The 26,902-nt window shown below is 34.6% G+C and overlaps 1 protein-coding gene across 1 annotated transcript in view; it reads right to left on the reverse strand.

The window, feature by feature from the left end:
- Positions 1 to 26,902, reverse strand: part of POF1B (POF1B actin binding protein) — a gene marked incomplete at both ends in the record, with an annotated part of 100,400 nt that overhangs the window by 16,795 nt on the left and 56,703 nt on the right. The window contains 9 exons of the mRNA XM_082646847.1: positions 6,922 to 7,004; positions 7,820 to 7,948; positions 9,600 to 9,719; positions 10,057 to 10,209; positions 11,235 to 11,348; positions 12,179 to 12,271; positions 17,992 to 18,066; positions 19,245 to 19,272; positions 23,881 to 24,011. Coding sequence (XP_082502973.1) covers positions 6,922 to 7,004; positions 7,820 to 7,948; positions 9,600 to 9,719; positions 10,057 to 10,209; positions 11,235 to 11,348; positions 12,179 to 12,271; positions 17,992 to 18,066; positions 19,245 to 19,272; positions 23,881 to 24,011 — 926 coding nt within the window. The remainder of the gene's footprint in view (positions 1 to 6,921; positions 7,005 to 7,819; positions 7,949 to 9,599; positions 9,720 to 10,056; positions 10,210 to 11,234; positions 11,349 to 12,178; positions 12,272 to 17,991; positions 18,067 to 19,244; positions 19,273 to 23,880; positions 24,012 to 26,902) is intronic.

A 26,902-nucleotide genomic window follows, 5' to 3' on the forward strand; every position in this document is an offset into this window, starting at 1 on the left:
CACAGAAACAGATTGGCTGAATTGATACAAACACAAGACCCATATATATGCTGTCTACAAGACACCCACTTCAGACCTAGACACACATACAGACTGAAAGTAAGGGGATGGAAAAAGTTATTCCAAGCAAATGGAAACAAAAAGAAAGCTGGAGTAGCAGTTCTCATATCAGACAAAATAGACTTTAAAATAAAGACTATTAGAAGAGACAAAGTAGGACACTACATAATGATCAAGGGATCGATCCAAGAAGATATTATAACAATTGTAAATATTTATGCACCCAAAATAGGAGTACCTCAATACATAAGGAAAATACTAACAGCAATAAAAGGGGAAATCGACAGTAACACATTCATAGTAGGGGACATAAACACCCCACTTACACCAATGGACAGATCATCCAAAATGAAAATAAATAAGGAAACACAAGCTTTATATGATACATTAAACAAGATGGACTTAATTGATATTTATAGGACATTCCATCCAAAACAACAGAATACACATTTTTCTCAAGTACTCATGGAACATTCTAAAGGATAGATCATCTCTTGTGTCACAAATCAAGCCTTGGTAAATTTAAGAAAATTGAAATCGTATAAAGTATCTTTTCTGATCACATGCTATGAGACTAGATATCAATTACAGGAAAAGATCTCTAAAAAATACAAACACATGGAGGCTAAACAATACACTACTTACTAACGAAGTGATCACTGAAGAAATAAAAGAGGAAATGAAAAAATACCTAGAAACAAATGATAATGGAGACACGATGACCCAAAACCTATGGGATGCAGCAAAAGCAGTTCTACAAGGGAAGTATTTAGCAATACAATCCTACCTTAAGAAACAGGAAACATCTCGAATAAACAACCTAACCTTGCACCTAAAGCAATTAGAGAAAGAAGAACAAAAAAAATCCCGAAGTCAGCAAAAGGAAAGAAAGCATAAAGATCAAATCAGAAATAAATGATAAAGGAATGAAGGAAACGATAGCAAAGATCAATAAAACTAAAAGCTGGTACTTTGAGAAGATAAACAAAAGTGATAAACCATTAGTCAGACTCATCAGGAAAAAAGGGAGAAGACTCAAATCAATAGAATTAGAAATGAAAAAGGAGAAGTAACAACTGACACTGCAGAAATAAAAGAGATCATGAGAGATTACTACAAGCAACTCTATGCCAATGAAATGGACAACCTGGAAGAAATGGACAAATTCTTAGAAATACACAGCCTGCCAAGACTGAATCAGGAAGAAATAGAAAATATGAACAGACCAATCACAAGCACTGAAATTGAAACTGCGATTAAAAATCTTCCAACAAACAAAAGCCCAGGACAAGATGCCTTCACAGGCGAATTCTATCAAACATTTAGAGAAGAGCTAACACCTATCCTTCTCAAACTCTTCCAAAATACAGCAGAGGGAGGAACACTCCCAAACTCATTCTATGAAGCCACCATCACCTTGATACCAAAACCAGACAAGGTTGTAACAAACAAAGAAAACTACAGGCCAATATCACTGATGAATATAGATGCAAAAATCCTCAACAAAATACTAGCAAACAGAATCCAACAGCACATTAAAAGGATCATACAACATGATCAAGTGGGGTTTATTCCAGGAATGCAAGGATTCTTCAATATACGCAAATCAATCACTGCGATACACCATATTAACAAATTGAAGGAAAAAAACCATATGATCATCTCAATAGATGCAGAGAAAGCTTTCGACAAAATTCAACACCTACTTATGATAAAAACTCTGCAGAAAGTAGGCATAGAGGCAACTTTCTTCAACACAATAAAGGCCATATATGACAAACCCACAGCCAACATCGTCCTCAATGGTGAAAAACTGAAACCATTTCCACTAAGATCAGGAACAAGACAAGGTTGCCCATTCTCACCACTCTTATTCAATATAGTTTTGGAAGTTTTAGCCACAGCAATCAGAGAAGAAAAAGAAATAAAAGGAATCCAAATCAGAAAAGAAGTAAATCTGTCACTGTTTGCAGATGACATAATACTATACATAGAGAATCCTAAAGGTGCTACCAGGAAACTACTAGAACTAATCAATGAATTTGGTAAAGTAGCAGGATACAAAATTAAAGCACAGAAATCTCTGGCATTCCTATACACCAATGATGAAAAATCTGAAAGTGAAATCAAGAAAACACTCCCATTTACCATTGCAACAAAAAGAATAAAATATCTAGGAATAAATCTACCTAAGGAGACAGAAGACCTGTACGCCGAAAATTATAAGACACTGATGAAAGAAATTAAATATGAAACAAATAGATGGAGAGATATACCATGTTCTTGCATTGGAAGAATCAACATTGTGAAAATGACTCTACTACCCAAAGCAATCTACACATTCAATGCAATCCCTATCAAAACACCATTGGCATTTTTCACAGGACTAGAACAAAAAATTTCACAATTTGTATGGAAACACAAAAGACCCCGAATAGCAAAAGCAATCTTGAGAATGAAAAACGGTACTGGAGGAATCAGGCTCCCTGCCTTCAGATTATAGTACAAAGGTACAGTCATCAAGAAAGTATGGTACTGGCACAAAAACAGAAATATAGATCAACGGAGCAGGATAGAAAGCCCAGAGATAAACCCACACACATATGGTCACCTTATCTTTGATAAAGAAGGCAGGAATGTACAGTGGAGAAAGGACACCCTCTTCAATAAGTGGTGCTGGGAAAACTGGACAGGTACATGTAAAAGTATGAGATTTGATCACTCCCTAACACCATACACAAAAATAAGCTCAAAATGGATTAAAGACCTAAATGTAAGGCAAGAAACTATCAAACACTTAGAGGAAAACATAGGCAGGACACTCTATGACATAAATCACAGCAATATCCTTTATGACCCACTTCCTAGAGAAATGGAAATAAAAAGAAAAATAAACAAACGGGATCTAATGAAACTTCAAAGCTTTTGCACAGCAAAGGAAACCATAAACAAGACCAAAAGAGAGCCCTCAGAATGGGAGAAAATATTTGCAAATGAAGCAACTGACAAAGGATTAATCTCCAAAATTTGTAAGGAGCACATGCAGCTCAATAACAAAAAAAACAAATAACCCAATCCAAAAATGGGCAGAGGTCCTAAATAGACATTTCTCCAAAGAAGATATACAGACTGCCAACAAACACATGAAAGAATGCTCAACATCATTAATCATTAGAGAAATGAAAATCAAAAGTACAATGAGATATCATCTCACAGCAGTCAGAATGGCCATCATCAAAAAATCTAGAAACAATAAATGCTGGAGAGGGTGTGGAGAAAAGGGAACACTCTTGCACTGCTGGTGGGAATGTGAATTGGTACAGCCACTATGGAGAACAGTATGGAGGTTCCTTAAAAAAGTGCAAGTAGAACTACCATATGACCCAGCAATCCCACTACTGGGCATATACCCTGAGAAAACCATAATTCAAAAAGAGTCATGTACCAAAATGTTCATTGCAGCTCTATATACAATAGCCCGGAGACAGAAACATCCTAAGTGTCCATCATTGGATGAATGGATAAAGAAGATGTGGCCCATATATACAATGGAATATTACTCAGCCATAAAAAGAAACAAAATTGAGCTATTTGTAATGAGGTGGATAGACCTAGAGTCTGTAATATAGAGTGAAGTTAGTCAGAAAGAGAAAGGCAAATACTGTATGCTAACACATATATATGGAATTTAAGAAAAAAATGTCATGAAGAACCTAGGGGTAAGACAGGAATAAAGGCACGGACCTACTAGAGAATGAACTTGAGGATATGGGGAGGGGGAAGGGTAAGCTGTGAGAAAGCGAGAGAGAGGCGTGGACATATATACACTACCAAACGTAAGGTAGATAGCTAGTGGGAAGCAGCCGCATAGCACATGGAGAGCAGCTCGGTGCTTTGTGACCGCCTGGAGGGGTGGGATAGGGAAGTTGGGAGGGAGGGAGATGCAAGAGGGAAGAGATATGGGAACATATGTATATGTATAACTGATTCACTTTGTTATGAAGCAGAAACTAACACATCATTGTAAAGCAATTATACTCCATTAAAGATGTAAAAACAAAACAAAACCAACAAAAAGACTACAATGAGGTTTCACCTCACACCAGTCAAAATGGCTATCATCAAAAAATTTACATACAATAAATGCTGGAGAGGGTATGGATAAAGGACAACCCTCCTACACTGTTGTTGGGAATGTCAATTGGTACAGCCACTATGGAGAGCAGTATGGAGGTTCCTTAAAAAACTAAAAATAGAACTACCATATTACCCAGCAACCCAACTCCTGGGCATATTTCTGGAGAAAACCATAATTCAAAAAATACATGCAGAACAGTGTTCACTGCATCACTAGTTACAGTAGCTGGGACATGGAAGCAACCTAAATGTTCATCAAAAGAGGAATGGATAAAGAAGATGCAGTACATATACACAGTGGACTCTTGCATAAAATAACAAAATAATGCCATTTGTGGCAACATGGATGGACCTAGAGATTGTCATAGTGAGTAAAGTAAGTCAGACACAGAAAGACAAATACCATATCATATCGCTTATGTGTGGAATCTATAAAAAAGTGTACAAATGAACTTACTTAGAAAACAGAAGTAGAGTCACAGATGTAGAAAACAATCATTGTTACCAGGGGATAAGCGGGGGAGGGATACATTGGGAGGTTGAGATTGACATAAACACACTACTATATATAAAATAGATAACTAATAAGGACCTACTGTATAGCACAGGGAAATCTACTCAGTACTCTGTACTGGCCTGTATGGGAAAAGAATCTAAACAAAGAGTGGATATATGTTTATGTATAACTGATTCACTTTGCTGTACACCTGAATGTTAACACAACATTGTAAATCGACTATACTCCAATAAAATTTTTAGAAAAAGAAATTAAAGAGGATCTAAATTGAAAAGAATCCCACGCTTATTGACCAGAAGACAGTTTTGTTTACATGGCAATAATACCTGAAGTGTCCTACATATTCAATGAATTTTCTGTAAAAATTCCAGTGGGATCTTTTTTAACAGAAATTAACAAGCTTAACCTAAATCCCATATGGAAAAGCAAAAGACCACAAACAGCTAAAGCTTTCTTGAAAAGAAAAGTTTAGAGACTCACACTCCTGCTTTCACAACTTCAATAAAATGCTATAATAATCAAGACAGTATGGTACTAGCATAAAGACAGATAAATAGATTAATGGAGTGAAACTGAAAGTCTACATATTTGCCCTTACATTTATGGTAGCTTGATTGACAAGGATGCCAAGTCAATTTAATGGGGGAAAGGATAGCATATTCCATAAATGAGTCTGGGACAACTGGATATCCCCATGCACAAGAATGAACTTGGATACCTAATTTACAATATATAAAAAATTAACTCAAATGGATCCTAAATCTAAATGTAATAGATAAAAATATAAAACTCTTTAGAAGACAATGTGGGTGTAAATATTAATGACCTTGTATTAGTCAATGGTTTCTTACATATGATACCAAAAGCACAAGTGAGTAAAGAAAAAAATAGATGTATTGGACTTTCTCAAAATTAAAAACTTGTGCTACAAATGATACAATCAAGATAGTGAAAAGACAATCCATGGAATGGAAGAAAATGTTTGCAAATCTTATTTCTGATAAGGGACTTGTATCCAGAATATATAAATATCTCTTGCAATTCAACAATAAAATAGCAAATAATACAATTTAAAAATGAAGAAAGACTTTAGTCATTTCTTCAAGAAGATATACAAATGCTCAGTAAGCACATGAAAAAATACTATGCAACACTAATTATTGGAGAACTACAAATCAAGAGTGCAATGAGATACCACTTCCCACCCCTTAGAATGGCTACAATCCAACAGATGGACAATAACAAATGTTTGGGAGGATGGAGTGAAATTGGAATCCTCTTACATCACTGGTGGGAATGTAAAATGGTGCAGCTGTTTTGGAAAAGTCTAGCAGTTCTTCAAAAAGTTAAACAGAGTTACCATGTGCTCAGCAATTCTACTCTTCTTTATATACTCAAAGAAATGAACACATATGTCCACACAGATTTGTACCCAGATATTTACAGTAGCATTTTTCAAAATTGAAAACAGCCCCTAAATGTCCATCAGTTGCTGAATGGATAAATAAAAGGTTGTACATCCATAAAATGGACTATTATTTAATAACAAAAATCAATGAAGTACTGACACATGCTAAAACATGGATGAATCTTGAAAACATGCAAAGTGAAAGAATTCAGCCACCAAAGACCACATTTTGATTATCCCATTTATGTGAAATGTCAAAAACAGACTTTTGCTGAAACTATTCATAAAGAGTCACTTTCTATTTGGTTTTGCTAAATTGTTGAGATGTAAGCTATGGTCGTACTGCTAACATGAGGAGAGACCCTGCCTAAGAATGACGTCTATCCAGGAAAGAGCAGAGCCAAAAGATATACAGATTTCTGAAGACATATTTTGATCACACAAATCCATCTGGACACCAAGCAATCCCAATTACGTGAATTAACTAATTCCCAGTTTAAGTTGGGTTTCTGGCATGTGCAACTGAAAGAGCCCTGACTAATATGGTTGGTTAAACAACTAATTATTTGCTTTTCACTTTCATTGTATTTACTGTATTGTAAATACAGTAAAAGTGTGCTCTTGAATTTTATTGACCATAATAGCTATGTCTTTTTGTGAACATTCATTCTTCAGTAGAATTATTGGCCAGCAGAAAACACCAAACTCTGTCTAGGGGCATATATATCAGTTAAACATGCTATAACTTGGATTATAACATAACCAAAGTCATATCCAAATTTCATTAAAAATACATTACTTTCTAGTGGTAATAGTTGTCCTTCCACCACTGGAGGGTTGGTTATGAGATGAATATATTTCTTGTCTCAACTTCGAGAGTTCCTTACAAATAAAAGGCAATATAATCATTTGAAAACCATAGAAACATGAGGTAAGAGGTATGTTTGATAATTTAACAACGTTACTAAAGAATAATTACTTTTTTCCCTTCCTTTTTAGCCTTGAGGTAAGAATGTTCCAATCCCACTTGTTGAATTCCATATAGTCTTGCTTCATGGTACCTAATCAGTTACATTGTAAGTCTCTGCAGGAATCCACTAACTGGTTCTATACTTAAGGGATAACATGAGATAGAATGGGCATGATTCTCAAGATGAAGATGTGAAAATTTTTGTTCCAAAAAGATTTAAATGTGTATCTATAGCAGAAAAATATGAAATTTCAATATGGAAGTAGATATTGTTTCATAACAGAAAATCTATCACTGAATGTTACTACAAATACCATTTGTTCAGTAACAGCAATACAACATTAGCCACGATTTGGGTAGTTTCTTCCTTCAGTACCTATTTTATGACAGATCTTGGGCTACATGCTACAGACATAGAAAGGAATATAACACAGTCCCTTGCTGAAGCAGCTCACAGCCTTATTGGGAGTTTGACTGCCAATGAGGTAGAAAATCAATGTCTTAAAATTATTAAAGGCACAATAGCACATATTTTTTGCTTCAATTCTAGCTTTCATTTGAATTATTTCTCCTGAAATGTGAGTCTTCTACTTCTCATAGGCACTCACATTCTACTTCATGAATAAAGTAAGTCTTGGAAACATGTCTTTTTATAGTTTGTGGGAAGTATTTATCCTACAGGGCTGAGTTGTATGGTTTGTCTCCACCTTGACCCCTTCTCTGTTACCTCCGATTGATGCTTTATAAGGGAATCCTTCTCTTCCAGCAAGCTTGTCAGTTCATGAATCTTGAATTGGAAGTCACTGCAACTTCCTTCTCTTCTTGAAACATCTTTTTGGTACTGATTTAATTGAGTCTAAGGATTTAAAAAGAACTAAGAATTATTATAATTCTCATTAACAAAATGGGTAACTGAGTTCCAGAGAGGTTAAGTGACATAAAGTCATACAGCTAGTTATGAAATGAAGAGCAAAATACCAATAGTTATAAACATTTAAAGAGCTTTATGAATGTAATATGTGAACTGAAATGCCAATTAGGAATTTCTCACTTTTTTAAGATTTATTGTTTATTTTTGGCTGTGTCGGATCTTAGTTGCAGTACATGGGATCTTCATTGAGGCTTCTACCTAATTGTGGCATGTGGGGTTTCTCTTCTCTAGTTGTGGCGCGCAGGTTCCAGAGCACATGGGCTCTGTAGTTTGTGGCAACGTGGGCTCTCTAGTTGAGGTGCACGAGCTCAGTAGTTGTAGCATGTGGGCTCTAGCTGCCCCATGGTATGTGGGATCTTAGTTCCCTGACCAGGAATCGAACCCGAGTCCCCTGCATTGTAAGGTGGATTCTTTATCACTGGACCACCAGGGAAGTCCAATAAATTTCTCATTTTTAAAAGGTGGCTTTACTATTTAGGCTTAAGCATTACTTAAGTAAAAGTCCTAGGCAACAAGAATTAAAATAAAGCTAAGAAAACAGGTACTTTATATTCCTTCAAATACTAATTAAGGAAAACTCAATAACAAATATTATATCATAATTTGCAGTTCACAACATATTCCTCCTGCATGACTCATCTCAGTCCTCACAGCAGCCCTCCGAGATAAGTATTATTATAATCTTTATTTACAAAACAGGTAAATGAGATCCAGAGACACGAAGGCACAACAGCTACTAAGCAACATAGCTGCAACTCTATGACAAGTCTTCTGACTGCAAATCCTGTCCATTTCCCTTTTTACTGCATTATGTGTGCACAGATGGCTGTTTAGGTTAAAGTGTTATTAGTAACGTTCAGATGGAAAATAAACCAGTGGAGGACATCTGCAAGAAACATCAGCAGACTTTTGAACAAATTCTATTTTGTTTCATTTTGATTTTTGGTAAAGACTGTACATTATATTTGGAGAGAAAAAACTGTGGTCAGTTTTTCTATTAAAATATTTGAGTTTATATAACTACAATTAGGAATCAGTAAATTAAGGGTTAGTCAATTTGACCTAGAATGACAAAATAAGGCAATGTATATTTATTCTCACAAATATCACCTTAATTTTGATGCCAATTACAGGTATATAATTCAACAGTTCTTATCCATGTGCTTGACAAAACTCTTGCTAGCTATCATCCTTCAAAATCAAGTGAGGATATTTATGAAGTCAAATGCGGCTTCACTGGATAATCTTGAAAGTTGCTTGGCTGCATAGAGCAAGCTTTAGGCAAGATCATAAAGTGTTCCCCTGTCACCATAAATAAATAAATAGAAATTAAAAATCAACAACCCTGCACTTAAGGTCTTCTTTTGCTTTCCTAGAAAAGATGAAGCTAAATTACAAGACAATTTAACAATATTCCCTACATAGTGATATGTATTTAAAGAAATGGTTCTATGGCATACTCCTAAAACTCTACCTTTGGTTGATTTTTCTTTGTAGCATTAAACTTGAGACTATCATTATCTTATTAGAAAGTTTGTGCTGAACTGTGTATTTATGCAGTGTAGGATCTACATACCCTTAGTTTGCAGATCTCTCTATCTTTCTCCATTCTTAAGCTTTTTACCATCTCCATGTAATGGTTGCCAATCTCAGCCATTTTAGCCTGCAGCATCGGGCCTGTGCAAGTCTCTGAGAGCTACACAAGACAAAATAAATTTCTGTAGTTAGACTGTTATGAAGGAAACACATATTATATTACAAGACATTAATAGATGAAAACCACTTGATTAAACAAGACATTGAAATAATGAGAGTGATTTTTAGGAACTGCATTATACAGCTCAGATGGCAGTGAGTTAAGACCTAACTGCATGTGAGATCATCAGAAAGCAGTCTACATATTTTCTCGAGATGAATTGGATATATGTATATGTATATATATATATATATATATATATATATATATAGCCAATGCTAGGATTACAACCATATAACTAAGACAATAACACACATTTAAAACAAAATTTGAATACCTGCACTCTAAGATTTTTATTCTCTTGCTCTAAATTACGCTTACAGTATTCCAGTTCTTTTAGTTTATATTCTATGTCTGATAGTGTATGCCGAAGAGAAAGATTGTTTTCTTCCAATGCTTGGCATTTTGAGGTTGAGTCTTGAAGTCCTTGCTGTAAAGACACAGTACATAAGACAAATGGATTCTACTTTTTGGGAGAGAGTGCTTTTAGTTGATTAATTCAATGAAACAAAGCAAATATTGATATTTTTCCATGCCCAGTTTTCTTATATATTTAACCTTAAAAGGTAAGTTAAGGGCTTCCCTGGTGGCGCAGTGGTTGAGAGTCCACCTGCCGATGCAGGGGACTCGGGTTCATGTCCCAGTCCGGGAAGATCCCACATGCCGTGGAGCGGTTAGGCCCGTGAGACATGGCCACTGAGCCTGCGCGTCTGGAGCCTGTGCTCCGCAACGGGAGAGGCCACAACAGTGAGAGGCCCGTGTACCGCAAAAAAAAAAAAAAAAAAAAGTAAGTTAAATCAGCTATGAAAGACATCATTACCCTCACTTGCCTATCTTGAGTGAGAAGGAATCAAGATCAGATGAATTTTCAGTGTACCAATCTAGCAACCTGACTCTTGCTGCTTTTTGACAATACCGTAACCTGCCTTTTAGTAGGCACCAAAATGACCATATGCCTGATTATGTGACAAATGAAAACTCAGCCAAATTTGGGACTGTCATGGGAATGAATTTTAAGAATGGACTGGCCTCAGAGACTCATTACGATTTCCTAAGAATCCTCTCTGCTCAGGTATCTGGAGAAATCTTCTAGAGTTCATTCATTCAGTTATTCATTGCACAAACATGTGTTAAGATCTACAAAAACTTTTTTATTGACACATTAGTAGATTAAATGAACGAGTGAACTTAGATTTTCAATATTTATACAATTTTTGTCACCCAACAAAACAGATAATTGTGGATAGTATATACTTTATATCTAAAATACTTGGGGTTATCTATTTTTCTGAGAGGGCTTCAGTATTTGGAAATACCTAAAGCCACTCAATTCCCATATGAACAAATTGTTCCATCATATTTAATTTTCTGGATTATATCTCATAACTCCAATGTGCTAGTAATTGTGCATATGAAAAACTATCAAATTTATTATCAAAGAAAATGTCAACTTACCTGCTGCTGGCGATTATTTGCTCTCACTGATGCTAAGAGTTCTTCATACTCTTTTATTTGAGTTTCTTTGAATGCCAAGTCTTTCTCAAGTCTTATCTTGTCATTTTCCAGTGACTAGAAGCAAAATTATTTATGACTCAGAATTACAGAATCCTGTCAACAGTTATGTAATACAAAGACCTGTTTACATTGGAAGGTTTAAATAAGCACTTGTTTCATTTGTAATTGTTTAATAAAACGGAATTCTTAAAAGTTAATCAAACTATGGGATACAAAGGATTGAAAATTTAAAAACCTGCATCAATGGACATTTTGATGAATTGACTAATTGTAAGTACAATGAAGCAGAACCTTTTGAATTATTTTAATGTTTTTCTTCAATCTACAAAGACCCTTGTTAATCCCAGCAGGTGGTGAATTTTCAAATTAAGAGTCTAAATGTGTTCATCAGAACCCAGAAACAAGAAAGCCCACTCCAAAGTCCCCAAGGAGTTATTCATTGTATGGAAAGTATTCTGAATGTATCTAGCTGATGTCATGAAGAGCACCAATTAAAATAGAAAATGTTAAGTTCTTAGAGAAAGAAGTTTTCAAGTATTCAAATAAATTCAAAGTATGCTTTATTATTACAGAAAAGGGGAAATTATGAATCAGAGTCAGATTATTGTAATTTTACAAACTACTCCCTGGTTTTAAGCATTAAATTACCTTAGCGGTAAACTAAGTAGTAAGTGTTCACCCAACTTTCATTTTCACATTGGATAATTCTTTACTCCTCTCTCCCAACCCCAATTAACTATTTCAGGAAAATAACTATATCTGGGTGAGCACAATGTTGTTGTGTTGTATTAAATTTTAAAAAGGTATACTGAATGCTTTGATTCCTATGTTATGAAGCTAGGATCTAGAAAAGATTTGGAAAGAAAAATCAAAATAAATGTTACTGTCAAGTCATTCTGAAGATTTCCAAGCTCCTCCCGTATGTTGCTGAATGTGGACAGCACTAGCCGGAGTGATTTATCAGACATACCCCTCATCTGGAGGAAGAAAATTATTGATGGTTTATTTTTACTAGCATTTAAAAATAGGCAGTATAAGTAATAATAATCTTATTTTTTCTATTCCTACAAGCAAACTTATTAACAGTTTCATTTTTGATATGGCAATATTAGAATAGTGATGCAGGGCATTTGGTCAATAACATGCATTAGTAATCCAAGCAATATCCCTGAAGAGTACCTGAAGAGATCATAGCTATGCTATTAAAACAAGGGTCTCTTATTTTTTCCATGATAAAGTATCATCTTTCTCATGACAGAAATGTATCATCAAATTCTTAAATTTACTTTTCTTCTCTATTTAAAGATTAGAAAAGATGAGACAGTCAACCTTCAAGTAATAAATTGCATCTCCCTAAGTGTGTTGTCAAATGCATAGATTTTGCCTGAGTTGAGAAGAATCTAATACAAATTAAGTTTAACCTTGAAGTATAGAAATGTCTCAAAATTTAAAGAGGGAGAAAAACCCTTTAACTAGATTAAACTCATTTCTTCAAAGAAAAGTGGTTTTGAAAACAGGCAACTTCTGTTTCTGAAAAGATGGAGCAGAAATACTTTTCTCTATTTTTCCTGCTAAGTCTAACTAAAACCCCTGCACTTTATGTATAAAACAAACATAAAAAGACTCTGAAAGTTAAAAAAGAAGAATGAAGTCTGGTTGAGAACATTGGGAGCTAAGGAATAATAAGGAAGTGATTTCCTGGGTTTTCTTTTTGCTTCATATATGAGTGGTATTGGGCAAACCAATAACAAAGAAACACCAGTGGATACAGACAACAAAAGTCCCTAGAAAAGCCTGCTCTTTCTACCCAAAGTACCATGAAAAGGGCAGCCTAGCAAGGCAGATAGCATTTAGATAATAACCAGTCTACTCCAGCCAAACACCACAGAAAAAACCTGCAACTCTATTCTACGCCCACCCAAACCATCAAAAGCCAAGAAGGGAACATAGACTCTCTCTCTCAACCTCCCTGCTTGGGTGATGTCAGAGAATTCTTAGTGAAGTGTCAAGACTTTCATCATTGCCCAACAGAAATGAGGCCACTCACATTGCAGTGTCAGTAGAGGCCAACAAGGGAACAGTAACACAACACACCTCCCCATCCAAACCAGGGTGTTTTCAGTGGAAGCCTAGTAGAGAGCCACACTTCCTACACCTGCCAAGGAAGAACAAAGAGCTACTCCCCCAACCTGTGTCAACAGAGGCAGAATGGGGAACCTGGACTTCCACCCCCACGTGGCAGTAACAAGTCATGCCCCTACTTCCCCTGTTGCTCAGTATCAGAGGAGGTCTGCTAAAACAGAAGATGTGAATAAGATCCAAAGTCAGAAAACAGTACCCAAAATGTCCAGGTTTCAATTTTAAAAAAGTCACTCATTCTAAGAACCAGGAAATCTCAACTTGGTAAGAAAAAAGGGTTAATACATGCCAACATCAAGATATCAGAAAAGTTAGAATTATCTGATAAGGATTTTAAGGCAGCCATTTTAAAAAGGTTTCAAAGTGACTAAATGTCCATCAACAGAGGAATGGATAAAGAAGATGTGGCACATATATACAATGGAATATTACTCAGTCATAAAAAGGAACAAAATAGTGCCATTTGCAGAGATGTGGATGGATCTAGAAACAGTCATACAGAGTGAAGTAAGTCAAAAAGAGAAAAACAAATATCACATAATATCACTTATATGTGGAATCTAGAAAAATGGTAGAGAAGAACTTATTTGCAAAGTAGAAATAGAGTCACAGATGTAGAGAACAAACTTATGGTTACCAAGAGGGGAAGGGAGGGGTGGGATGAACTGAGAGATTGGGACTGACATAAATACACTACTATGTGTAAAATAGATAATGAATGAGAGCCTACTGTGTAGCACAGGGAACTCTACTCAGTGCTCTGTGGTGACCTAAATGGGAAGGAAATCTAAAAAAGAAGGGATATATGTGTATGTAAGACTGATTCACTTTGCTGTACAGCAAGAAACTAACACAACATTGTAAAGCAATGATACTCTAATAAAAATTAATTTAAAAAACACACCAAATTAAAAAAAGTTTCAACAAGAAATTGCAAAGATTTAAAACAAATAAAAAATAGAAAGTCTCAGCAACAAAACAGAAAATCTCAGAAAACAAACAGAAGCTATAAAGAGTAACTAAATGAAAATTTTAGAACTGAAAACTCAATAATTAAAAAGCAAAACAAAAACAAAAACCTCAGTAGATGGACTAAAAAGCAGAAAGGAAACCATAGAGCAAAGAATCAGTGAACTTGAAGACAGAACAATAGAAAATACTGAGTTCTGAACATCAGAGAGAAAATAGGTTGGAAAAAAATTAAACAGAGCCTCAGTGTCCAGTGGGAGTATGACATATATCTAACATTCATGTCATCAGAATCCTAGAAGGAAAAAAGAAAGAGGGGGGAGCTGAAAAAGTATATGAAGAAATAATGGCTGTAAACTTCCCCAAATTAGCAAAAAAAATACACAGATTTAAGAAGTTGAGCAAACCCTAAACAGGATAGACCCAAAGAAATCCATGCCTGGACATATGAGGCAAACTTCTTAAAACTGAAGATAAATTTAAAATCTTAAAAGCAGCAAAAGAAACCTTAACTATTGGGAATAGCAATTCAAATGACAGCCGATTTCTCATGAAAAATCATAGAGGCCAGAAGGAAGTGGCATACATTTTTAAAGTGATGAATGAAAAGAATTGTCAACTACAAATTCTGTATGCAATGAAAACAACCTTTAGGAATGAAGGGAAAATCACATTTTCAGAGGAAAAGAAAAAGAATTTTTCACTAGCAGACCTACCCTTAAAAAAATGGCTGAAGGAAGTTCTCTGAAGAAAAAGAAAATGATAAAAGAAGAAATTTGGAATATCAAGAAGGAAGAAGTAACACAATAAGCAAAAATATAGGTAAATACAGTAGGCTTTCCTTCTCCTTTTGAATTTTCTAAATTATATTTGAAGATTGAAGCAAAATATATATATATATATAACACTGTGTGATGTGGCTCTCAATGCCTGTAGAGGAAATATTTTAAAAATTATAAATGTGGAGGTTAAAGAAAGATAAAAGAAGCAAAATTTTCTGCAGTTCACTGAAACTGATAAAATGTTGACACCAATACACGGGGATAAGTTATGGGTATATAATGTAATACTTAGAGCAACCCCTAAAAAAGCTATACTACGTGATACACTCAGAAGCACTAGAGGTAAATCAAAATGGAATTCTAAAACATATTCAAGTAATCCACATGAAAGCAAGACAAAGAAAACAGAAACAAAAAACAGAACAAACAGAAAACACAATGGCAGATCTAGCCCTAACATATCAATAATTACAACTTGGTCTAAATACACCAGTTAAAAGACAGATTGACAGAATGATAAGAAAAAACATGACCTCACTATGTGTTTTCTATAAGAAATTCATTTCAAAGATAATGAAAATTAAAATATACATAATGAAATTTAAAAGTTGGGAAAAAAGATATACCATGCAAACATTAATCAAAAGAAAGGAGTGCTATTGATATTAGATAAAAATAACTTCAGAGCAAAGAAAATTACCAGGAACACAGAGGGACATTACATAATAAGAGTCAGTCCACCAGGAAGACATAGCAATCCTAAATGTTTATGCACCAGACAACAGAGCTACAAAATGTATCAAACAAAAACTGATAGAACTGAAAGGAGAAATAGACAAACCCATAGATATAACTGAAGACTTTTATACCCCTCTCTCGGCAACTGATAGTACTGCTTAGAAGAAAATGAGCAAGAATACATAATACAATAATTCAACAATACCATCAACCAAAGGATCTAATCAGCATTTATAGAATACTTCATCCAACAACAGATGCACATTCCTTTCATATACCCATGGAACATATACCAAAATAGATCATATCCTTGACTATCAAACTTAGCCATTTCAAAAAAATTAATCTCATATGGAGTATATTTTCTGCCCACAGTGGAATCAAACTAGAAATGAATAACAGAAAGACAATAGGAAAATCTCTAAACACTTAGAAAGTAAACAATACACTTCTAAATAATCCACCAGTCAAAGCAGAAGTCTAAAGGGAAATAAAAATATATAAAACTGAAAGAAAATGAAAATACATATCATAACTTGTGGGACACAACTAAAGCCATGCTGAGAGGATATTTATAGCACTAAATGCTTACATTAGAAAATAGAAAAGGTGTGAAATCAATAATCTAACTTTCTATATCAAGAAACTAGACAAAGAAGATCAAAATAAACCAAAAGCAAGCAAAGGAAGGAAATAATACAGACGAGAAAAAAAATCAATGGAAGTGTAAACAGGAAAACAATAGAGATCAATAAACTAAAATATAGTTCTTTGAAAAAAATCAATAAAATTGATAAACCTCCAACAAGACTGACAACAAAAAAAGAAAGAAGACACAAATCACTAGTGTCAGGAGTTAAATAGGGAAGAGTAATACAGACCCCACAGACATCAAAAGGATAATAAGGGAATACTGTGAATAGTTATGCACATATAAATTTGATAATTTAGTTGAAATTGACTACTTCCTTGAAAAACACAGATTACCACAACTCACCCAACACGAAACAGATCATTTGACTAGACCTGTAACTACTAAGGAATTGAATTTAGAATTTTTTTAAACTGCTGAAAAATATATATCCATGCCCAGATATTTTCACTGAAGGATTATACCAAATGTTTAACGAAGAGTTAACACTATGTCTATACATTTTTTTCCAGAAAACAGAAAAGGAAGAGACATTTACCAATTCATTTCATGATGCTAGATTATCCTGACACCAAAATCAAAGCAAATACAAGAAAACTACAGACTAATGTTTCTCAGGAACTTAGATGCAAACATTCTCAGAGTTTTTTGAGGAAATAGGCCTTGAATGCACTTTGGATGGACATCCTGCCACCAGAAATAATATCAAGGATGTATCCAAGATTCTGGTTCTGCAGAGCATATGTGTTCCCCATACCACTGTCTCTTTATAATACAGACTGTGTGCCACTAAAAATATTTCATTTAAGTTTCACAGATAAGATGTCAGGTCCAATATCTGGATGATCAACAAAGATTTGAGATCAAATATCAAACTTAGAAATTTGCCTCACTAGACAAAACTAGAGTATCTTTAGAATCCTTTCTTGCAAACACATGTACTCTTCATTTTAGTCTTATTTCTTTAGCACCTATCTTGATCTGTCTTGGTCTGTCTCTCCCTTCAGTGTAGGGGAATTTACTGCTGCAGTGGTCTCTAGCATTCCACAATTCAGGAAAATCAAGTCATTGGCCTTTCCATCTGCCAGGGGTAGGGTAGGGAGGTATAGAAAGTAGAATGGAGAAGAGGAGGGCAAATCCTATAAGTTAGAGTCAGGTTGTGCTACAGCAGTGAGGAGAGAATAAGGGCATTCCATAGCCCGGAATATTTCTATAATGATTTCCTGAATGCTAGTCATTCAATACTAGTGTTTGATAGTCTGACCAAACTATAATGCAACCCTTGTTTAATCAAAATGCAATCAACTCTTGTGAAATAGGAATTTTATTTGGGACTTTCTGTCCTTAATTAAAGGAAACATCCTGGGCTAGTGGTTTGTTAGTGTTGCCTTCACAGCCACTCTTGACCCCATCTCACCTGCAGAATATAGCGAATTTGCTGTTTTGTAAATTCTGACAATCCTTTAGGAATCAACGATTCGGTGTCTTCTGACTGTAAGAAAAGAGAGGCTTATCTTTCAACAGATACATTTTAGTGTTTTAATCAGAGGGTCAGCAGACTTTTGTAGAGAGGGACGTGTTTTTATGGATATCAGAAGATTACTTCACTTTCTGGGTAATAGTTGCCACAAACTTTACTTCTAGCATTATCAGTTCTTACTTTTTAAAAAAATCATTGTACTACATACACCATGGAAAGAACCCTGAATTACAGGAAGTTTAGGGGGAAGTTTGGGGCAATCAATCAGATGTCCCATTTCTATTTTTTAAAAAGAGCAACTTAAAAACAAAAGGGTAGTCACTTAAATCCCATTACCACTTTATTTCCATGTATTTTTTAACAACTGGAAGTTTAGTTGGGTGGTAGATATGACACTTTAAAGGCTGATTTTTTAAATAATGAAAATTTGAGTAAATAAAATAAAATTAAAGGTTTACTGAGAATTTGCATAGAGCTGTGGTGACTTTTGAAAGATTATGATGTTGCCACAGCAACATTAAGAAGCTTCAACAAATTTTAAGTGAGAAGCTGAATTGAATTCAGTACTTCATAAAGACAATTTAGGGCTTACTGAATTATTGTAACAAATGCAGTACGTCAATACTTTGGAAATAAAGATGAAAATTAACATAAAAGAAGCCATTGTGATTGTTACTTTGAAATCAGTTCTTTCTCTATTTGATGACTTATTCCATTAAAAGTAACTATTACCAAAATGTATATACATAATATTTAGAATTGATACTTGAAAATATTTACTTCAAGTTGCTGGCTATTTGGCATGGGACATACAAGTTTTCGAAATACATTAAAACTAAATTTGCTATTTAATTAGTTAACGTAGATTTCAGTTTTGTAAAACAGAGTATGTAGTCAATGAACTTTTAAATGTTCTCATAAGCAAAGACAAGCTAAATCATAAGGTGACAGCTGATAAAACATTTTTTGTGTGAATGATTATTACTTTTACAATTATCACCTTTAAAGCCATTACAAAGATATAAATGGTTATATCATTTTAAAGGCAAAAGGATCATTATTTCTTTCACTAACCTGTTTCCAGTCTAATAAAAATACCAAACTAAAAACAATATTATTAATGCAAGTATCTGCTTTGTTATCTGCTTTGTTATCAACTATATTTGATTTTCAACTCTTTTTGCACTTACCTCATCTGTAGACTCAAAGTCCTGTTTGCTGCAAGAATGAAAAAAAAAAACAGACAACCTTAGGAAAATATATACATTGATCATATATAAATGTTAGTGTTCTAAATATTTTACCTTACTTTTTGATATATAACATATCAAGTGAAATTTATAATCCTAATGAAAAATTTAAAGCTAACTAAAATGGCACTTGACAAAAATAAAGTTAATTTCCCTGGAATTAGCTAATCTATTAAAAATGAACAACATCCAAATAACAAGCCAATATAATATGCAGAATTACTACCATTCATTAACACCAGTTTATTTGTGACTAGATGTAGAAGTCTTCAGTTTGGCAAAAAATACTATCTGAGTGAACAAATAACAATAAGTCATTTTCTATTTCCACCTTATTTTTCTCCTTGTATTGCTCCCTTTTAATGCTGATTCCAGCTTCTCCCTACAGTGTCTTTAAGTTATTCATACCCTTTTAGTCAAAACCAAAACTTGTAAGACTTCGCAATCTACACTAATCATTCAATCTACACTACAGTATGTATAGCAATGACAAAGCTTAAAAGGATATTGGAATGTTTACATAGGGACATAGCCTTAAGCAACATCACCAAAATTCTAGTGGGAAAGTAGAATTTCCAGCATCAAAATGAAGGTTTGTCCATGAGGGTTGGAAGGCCCTTTGTGAAGCCATGTTAGGTAGGCAAATGCTGCAAGCAAATTGTTAGTGGTTATACCAGTCCGGCACTGGCTCCTTTGGGGAATGGTGAAAGCTGGGAAGGATACAGTTCTAGCGTTGCCAGTGGCAACAGATAGGCCTTTATTTTTGCCTACTTGTTCCCCCTGCACTTCGTGGAAAAATTGGGTCCAAAATACATACGATGAACATACTTCTCAAACAAACAAACAAAAAACTGTACACATGTTCTGACAGCAAGACAAAGTATGTTAAAGTAAGACTATCTTAGGAAATCATAGATATATGACTGCCATATCGTCAGGTACAACAGAAACATATTTTAGAGATATAAGCTAGTACATTAGCTCCTACCTTTACCTTCTAAGTAAGTGCTTATGAGTAATATATTGCTTACAGAGATAAGTGGGTCACTCACTGTGCGAAACCTCTCGCATGCATTTATAGAAATACACAAGCTAATGTGGAGAATGAGAACTGAAGATTTCATTTCCTGAGGCATGACTGCATATGTGCAATTGTCTGTATGTATGTATGTGGTATTTCCTGGGTTGCTCAAAATATAAATTTTGGGGAGGCCCTAGCGAAAAAAAATGAAGTATCTTCTACTTTTTTAGTGTGTTACTGAAGTAACTGCATGCATATATTGGAAGCTAAAAGAAGTTAAAATATGACTCACAATGCAGGTATAGTAGTCTTGCATTACTGTTAACTGGAATTATTATCACAATATTAATAGACCTTTTATGTTTAAAATCCCAATTCCAATGCCAACCTAGTACACATGTCCCTAGCCACTTACTTCTTTCTACAAATAAGAAAACAAAACAAAGAAACAAACAAGGAGCAATCAACAGCACTTAATACTGGAATTTACAAATGTAACCAAAATGGTTTCATAAGACAACCTTTCTTAATTCTGACCTTCCAGTCTACTTATTGCTGAATTGCAATTTAGAAAGAGAAGAAAAGTGGAGACAAAGGGGTGGGAGAGAGAGAGAGAGTGGAAACAAAGAGAGCAGAGGCGGGAGGTGGAAAGACCATTGTGGATTATATCTCCATTCAGTACAAGGTGATGGTGACTATAATTACAGTGGGCAGAAAAAAAAAAAGAGAGGCACTCACTATGTCATCTCACCTCCTAGGAAGGAAGGAATGTAATAAGGAAAAAAACAAAAGAAGAAATAAAAGGCGGGTGGAATGAAGAGAAAGAAACTGACAACCTTCTGACAAACAAAAACTCTTAAGCACCAAAATTTTATGAGACCCTCTCCACTCTGGAGTGTTTACTAATGTGGAGACCCCAGCTTTCTATTTTCTTTTTAGTATTTTTAGCTACTCTAGAAATTAAACTCAATGTTTTTCAGTGCTTAATTACACATTTAGGTCACCCATATACATTTATCAAAACCCTCAATGACAGGGAGTTATTTCAAAACCCCAGATTACATCTCTACCTGGTTGGTCATTATAAAACAATTTAACTTCCCTTGCTCAATTACTTTGTCTACTTCTAATTAGTATGAGACTAATACATTTGGAATATATTTAACTCTCATTCTATAAACCTTTATTGAGTAGCGACTTTGTCAAGGCCATGTGCTCTGAACTGGATTTCAGCAATCCAAACACAAATATTATCTTGTCCTGTACGTGACACAAACATAAGTGATCTAAGGCAAAATTTGAGCAATGTAAAATTGGTCTAAGTCCTCCAACGTTTTCAAATTTGATGATTCAAAAATTGATAATTTCTTTAATGTGTCTGCAATATGTTAAATAATTTAGAGACACATATCTAGTATGAAAGGTTAAGTGATTTGCCTAAGGTAAAAAGGTTCTCCCATAGGTTCTAGTCCCAGATTTGCCACTTTTGTGGCCTTAGGTCAGTGGTTCTCATACTTTAACATGTATCAGAATCCTCCAGAGGGCTTGCTGCTTGGCCTTACCCCAGAGTTTTTGATTCTACAGGTCTGTTTCCAGACCTGCATTTCACATGATGCTCCTGCTGCTTGTAAGTACATGTCTTAAATAAATCATTTATTGCTTATAACAAATCTATGAAATAAGCACTATTATAATCCCTATTTCACAGATGAAGAAACTGAGGTACAGAGAGGTTAAACAGGTTGCCTGATATTACACATCTAGTATGTAACAAAAGCTAGGACATGAACCCAGGGTATGAACCCTGCATCTACAATCAGCGTACTTAAGAATATATGTCTCTATATGCTCTTGATTTTACCATGTGATACTTTAACAGAAATATTCACAAGACATGATTAATACACAGAAGAGGAACATCTAGACAAAACAGTATCTAGAGAAGGCTTTGCAGAAAAGCTGAGTCATGGCTTATAGGTATAAGAGTACTCAAAACTGTTTGAATCCATCTCAAGCACTTAGTAGCTATGTGATCTTAATAACTTATTCTCTTTGGGTGTCCATTTGAAACTTTCTATGGTTACTGTACAAATTAGATAGTATTCAAAAAGCACTTAGCACAGTGTCTGGCACAATAGTGGACACTCAATACATAATAGAGTACTCAGAATGAGGGAAAGATTTTAAGGTAGTGACATTATGCAAATGAATGAATGTGTGAAATAGTTGTTTGGATAAGGGGAGAGGATATTGATTAGTATAAAACACTGATGAAGGCCTAGCTGAAGATGGAAACCATGCGTTAATAATTACCATGCGCTTTTCTCTGTGCTCAACTGCATGGATGTAGCATAAAGAAGGCATTCATTCATTCATTCAACAAATATTTATTAAGCACCACACTAAATCAGTTACCACACTAGGCACCAAGGAAACCAGGGTAAATGAAACAGCCCTCGGGGGGTAGTGTCTGAATTCTAGGGGTAGTGGGCAGTGAGTACTGGATAGAGGAAAAAAAGAAAACAATAGATAAAGCAGAGAGCTAGACTGATCCAGAGTTGGGATTTTGCTAAGTGGCAGGGACAATATGATAAAGAGGCAAGGCAGTTGAGGGTGATGCTAAGAGAATGGTTGCAATCATGAATAAGAAAGCAAGAAAAGTTGGGGAGGAGGGAGCTAATAAACAGAATTGTAATAAGCAGAGAGAGAAGAGATTAAAGATCTCTGAGAAGTAGAAGAACCTAGTTGGTGAAGTTTATACTGACTTTCCTTTAACCTCCAGATTTTTCTGAGTTTATGGAGCTTTCCTAAATTTTGCCTGACAGATGACCACATATATGATGTGACTATGTAGTAGAAGGCAACTTTTGGAGTATAGCTTATGAAATTCATTTCATGACATAATGTGCTCTCATCTACACATGAATAGTTGATAAATTGTTTATGTTTATATATTTAAATAAGTATTATATATTATTATATAATATTATTGTATAATATACATATTTACATTAACTTATAAATAGATATTTGTATAATTTATATTTCATACATTATATGTAATATATAATATTAAAATAATACATGACATTTATAATAATACACAACCCTAAATGTATATTAAACTCTGGTCTTCATATGTTGAGCACACATCAATGGAAGATAAACAGTAGTGTGTTGGCAATGGGACTGTATCTTATATCATCAGTGTAATATCTTAAAACAAGTCATCGTATGCCACACATTTTTGGAGCTCCTTGTCTAAGTGGTTACATTTTTCATCAAAGTACGTTAGAAAAGAAGATCCACGTAATTCTTTACTGACCCCAAAATAGCTGGTAAGATATCTTCAATGATTTTCATTAAGTGCATTAACTCTTAAAATGAGATATTTCCTCAGATCTGCTCATACAGTTGCCTGTTTCCCCATTAAAAGTACTCAAGTTTTGCTGTAAACCTAAAATTGCTCTAAAAAATAAAGTCTATTAAAAAATACCAGGGTATTGTAAAATGTTTGAAAGCTACAACGCCAAGCAAATGATATATTTACAGTACCTTCCTCCAATTCTCTGCAAATGTTCTAATAAGCAGTGATATAGATTTGTATTTTTACGGCATAGATCAGCAAGCAACTCTCCAAAATACTTGGGGTCCAATTTTTCAGGGCCATCATCCTGAATTATCACCTGAAGAAAATATCAATTACAATTATAAACAATATTAAGTTCACAGATATTTTGCTGTGAAATGAAAAAAGTGAAATAACCTATTAATACAAGTAACTCATCACAAAGTCATCACATAAATGAAGCCACTAAATTTTCTTTGTAGCTGATGTATACATTTTTCAATATGGGAGGAATTTAAAGGAAAAGCAACATTGTAATGGCATTTTCAGTTTCATTTCACTCAAGCCTAAGTGATCTAATGAATGCAAACCTTGAATAATTTACATAAAAATTCTTGAATATAGATGCTTAAATGAAAAGTAAAACAAGTAAATCAAAATCTCTGAGTTGCTCATTATCATCACATGGCTTATCCATCTGTCAGTGTCATTCCACTGATCCTCAGGTTATCTCATTGCTATAGCTAGCCAGGTAGATAACGCCTTCCTGCCTCACCTCTCTATATGTGTTCCTTCCAAAACCATTAACTTTCCCAAGTAGAAAAGGGCATTTCTTTAGCCAGGACATTCAAGTACTGAGCTCCCTGTTAGAATCTGCACACAAGTAATTTGATACACTTAGTATTTTGCCTATTTTTCTCTCTTAGCCAATTATAATGCCCTCATAATGCTGTGAAAACCATGGAGTTTTTTTTTTCCTTCCAGTTTAATTTGACAGAGTAATTTTATAGTTTCAAATTATCTTAAAGTATTTATTCCTTTTTTTATTTTTGCACAAATATTCTCCTGTCATTGCACTGTACACTAGTTAACATGTTGGGTATACAATTCTTTGCCCACATTAGTAATTTGTGCCATTACTAAAACTCTTGCTCTTGTGATTTCAGTGTGGCACCCAAATAAAGAGTCACAGAGTCCAGGACGGGGAACGATTTGCATCAGCCTCGTGTCTGTGTTCATAGATAAAAAGAGGTGTTAAAAGTTACCAAAGGAAAAAAAAATAGTTACCAAAGGGAGGTGATTTTATTTTGAGAAATGATAACAATAACTAATATTTATTTAGCTCTTACTATGTGCCAGCCATTGTGCTATGAACTTGACATAAAGATTAAATGAGGTAATGTTCTCTTGTAACCACTACACAATATTGCCTCCCAGAAGACCTCTTGTGTTTGTTTTCTCAGCAACTTAGGAATTACACTGCCCCTAACTGCATTATTTTGGAGGTTAGCTGGGCTAGGAGTTGAAACAGTCAAGAGTTTGATTTTCTTATTGTGAAACCATGCAAAATATGGCTGAAATTCAGTTAATAAATTTTAATCAGTTAGAGAAAAGGTGAGAGCATTAAAATTGAAGAATGGGTTCTTTTGACCAAATAGCCATCAAGGTAGAATAGCAAGAAACAAAATTTCACTCCTTTGTATATATATTCCTCCTTAGTTGTATACAGTCCACAAGTTACAGTAACATTTGAGTAACACAGTAAAAACCAAAACCCACTTGGGTTCAAAAGTGTGGAGGGGAGAGGACAGACAGAAATCAGATTCTCTTCTGCTGTTAAGTCTTTGACAGGACTACACTCAATAATAAAATGAAATTTCCTAACCATAAACTATGACGTGCCAGTTAGCAATATTTTCATTACTAAATCACAGGTCGGTAGATTTTAGTTTTATTGGAACTGTTTGTAGGTGTGCTTTGACATTTCTTTTAGAGCTGGCTCAAAACCATGTTCTTGTTGACTTGAAAAAGCCAAGACAGGGAGCCTCCCAAGGAAACATGAATGTTTTCAGTCAGAATGGTAGCTCTAATGGATGGAGGTTTTCTCTCTGTGACAATATTGAGTTGATAGGATACTTGAAATAAAATTACCTCACATCAGCATTTCTGCCTGATGAATGAGAGCTATCTTGAATGTCAATCTAAGATAATAGCTTTAGCTTTCACATAAAAATAGGGCAGGAATACAAACTGTGCTGAAGAATAGTTGTTCCAAGATACACAAAATGTGATATTTCTCAAAAAATTACAAAAATTATTAAAGATTCTTCAGCATGCATCAATCAAATACCTTTAATCAGATCACTATTTGACCATAATAATGGCTAAGCAGTCCAACTCCTTGCGTCTGATTGCTAGTAAAAGCCTCTGATTAGAATTACTGCCACAAACCCAAGGCAAGCAACAATGTTTAAGTGTGAAACCAGAGGCAAATCAGCAGTCATTTTTCAGAAAATCTATAGAAAGGAAGTACCTTGTAAAGGAAAACCATGGGCTTCACCTCACTACTGCCTTGGAAGTTCTTGTCCTGTTTCTAGTCTGGAGTTTTGTTTCTTATTTGTGGTCTATGAGATTCCAGGTGTGGAATTTCTTTTGTTAGTATCTACATTATATAAACTTTGATATTCAAAGATGATACTTTTGACCAACCATATTTACAAAGTTCAGTGGTAGTGATTATAGAGTCCTACCGATAGTAGACACACAATAGTTGCAGATTTCAGCTGAGCTATCTATATTTTCTTCCCTGGCCCCCTTCAAGCTTAGTGACACACATTTTTGAGAATACTGTTCAGGACTAGGGATAGCCTGTGATGAAGGCACAAATCACAATCTAGTAGTAATCTCGTAGTAGAGGGTACTGGCTTAATTAAATTTATCCCCACTAGGTAACTGGCTTATGTATGCATTTTTCACCTATTTAGAATGGTTGCTTAGTGGATTCAAAAGTGCTTAAAATGCCATATTATATAAAAGCAATTATACATAAATGCCTAACCCTCTAAAAGGTCATGGACATGTTAACTAATAAGGTCTTCTGTGCTTAGACCCTCCTGGGTAGTAACTTTTTGCTACATGACAACAGAAAACATCACTATTAAGGAAAGTTTACAACGTATAGGTTGTAATAATAGGATAGGATAATAGGATTAATAATAATCCTAATAA

The sequence above is a fragment of the Grampus griseus genome (assembly GCF_964374135.1).
Source record: "Grampus griseus genome assembly, chromosome: X".
Taxonomy (NCBI): domain Eukaryota; kingdom Metazoa; phylum Chordata; class Mammalia; order Artiodactyla; family Delphinidae; genus Grampus; species Grampus griseus.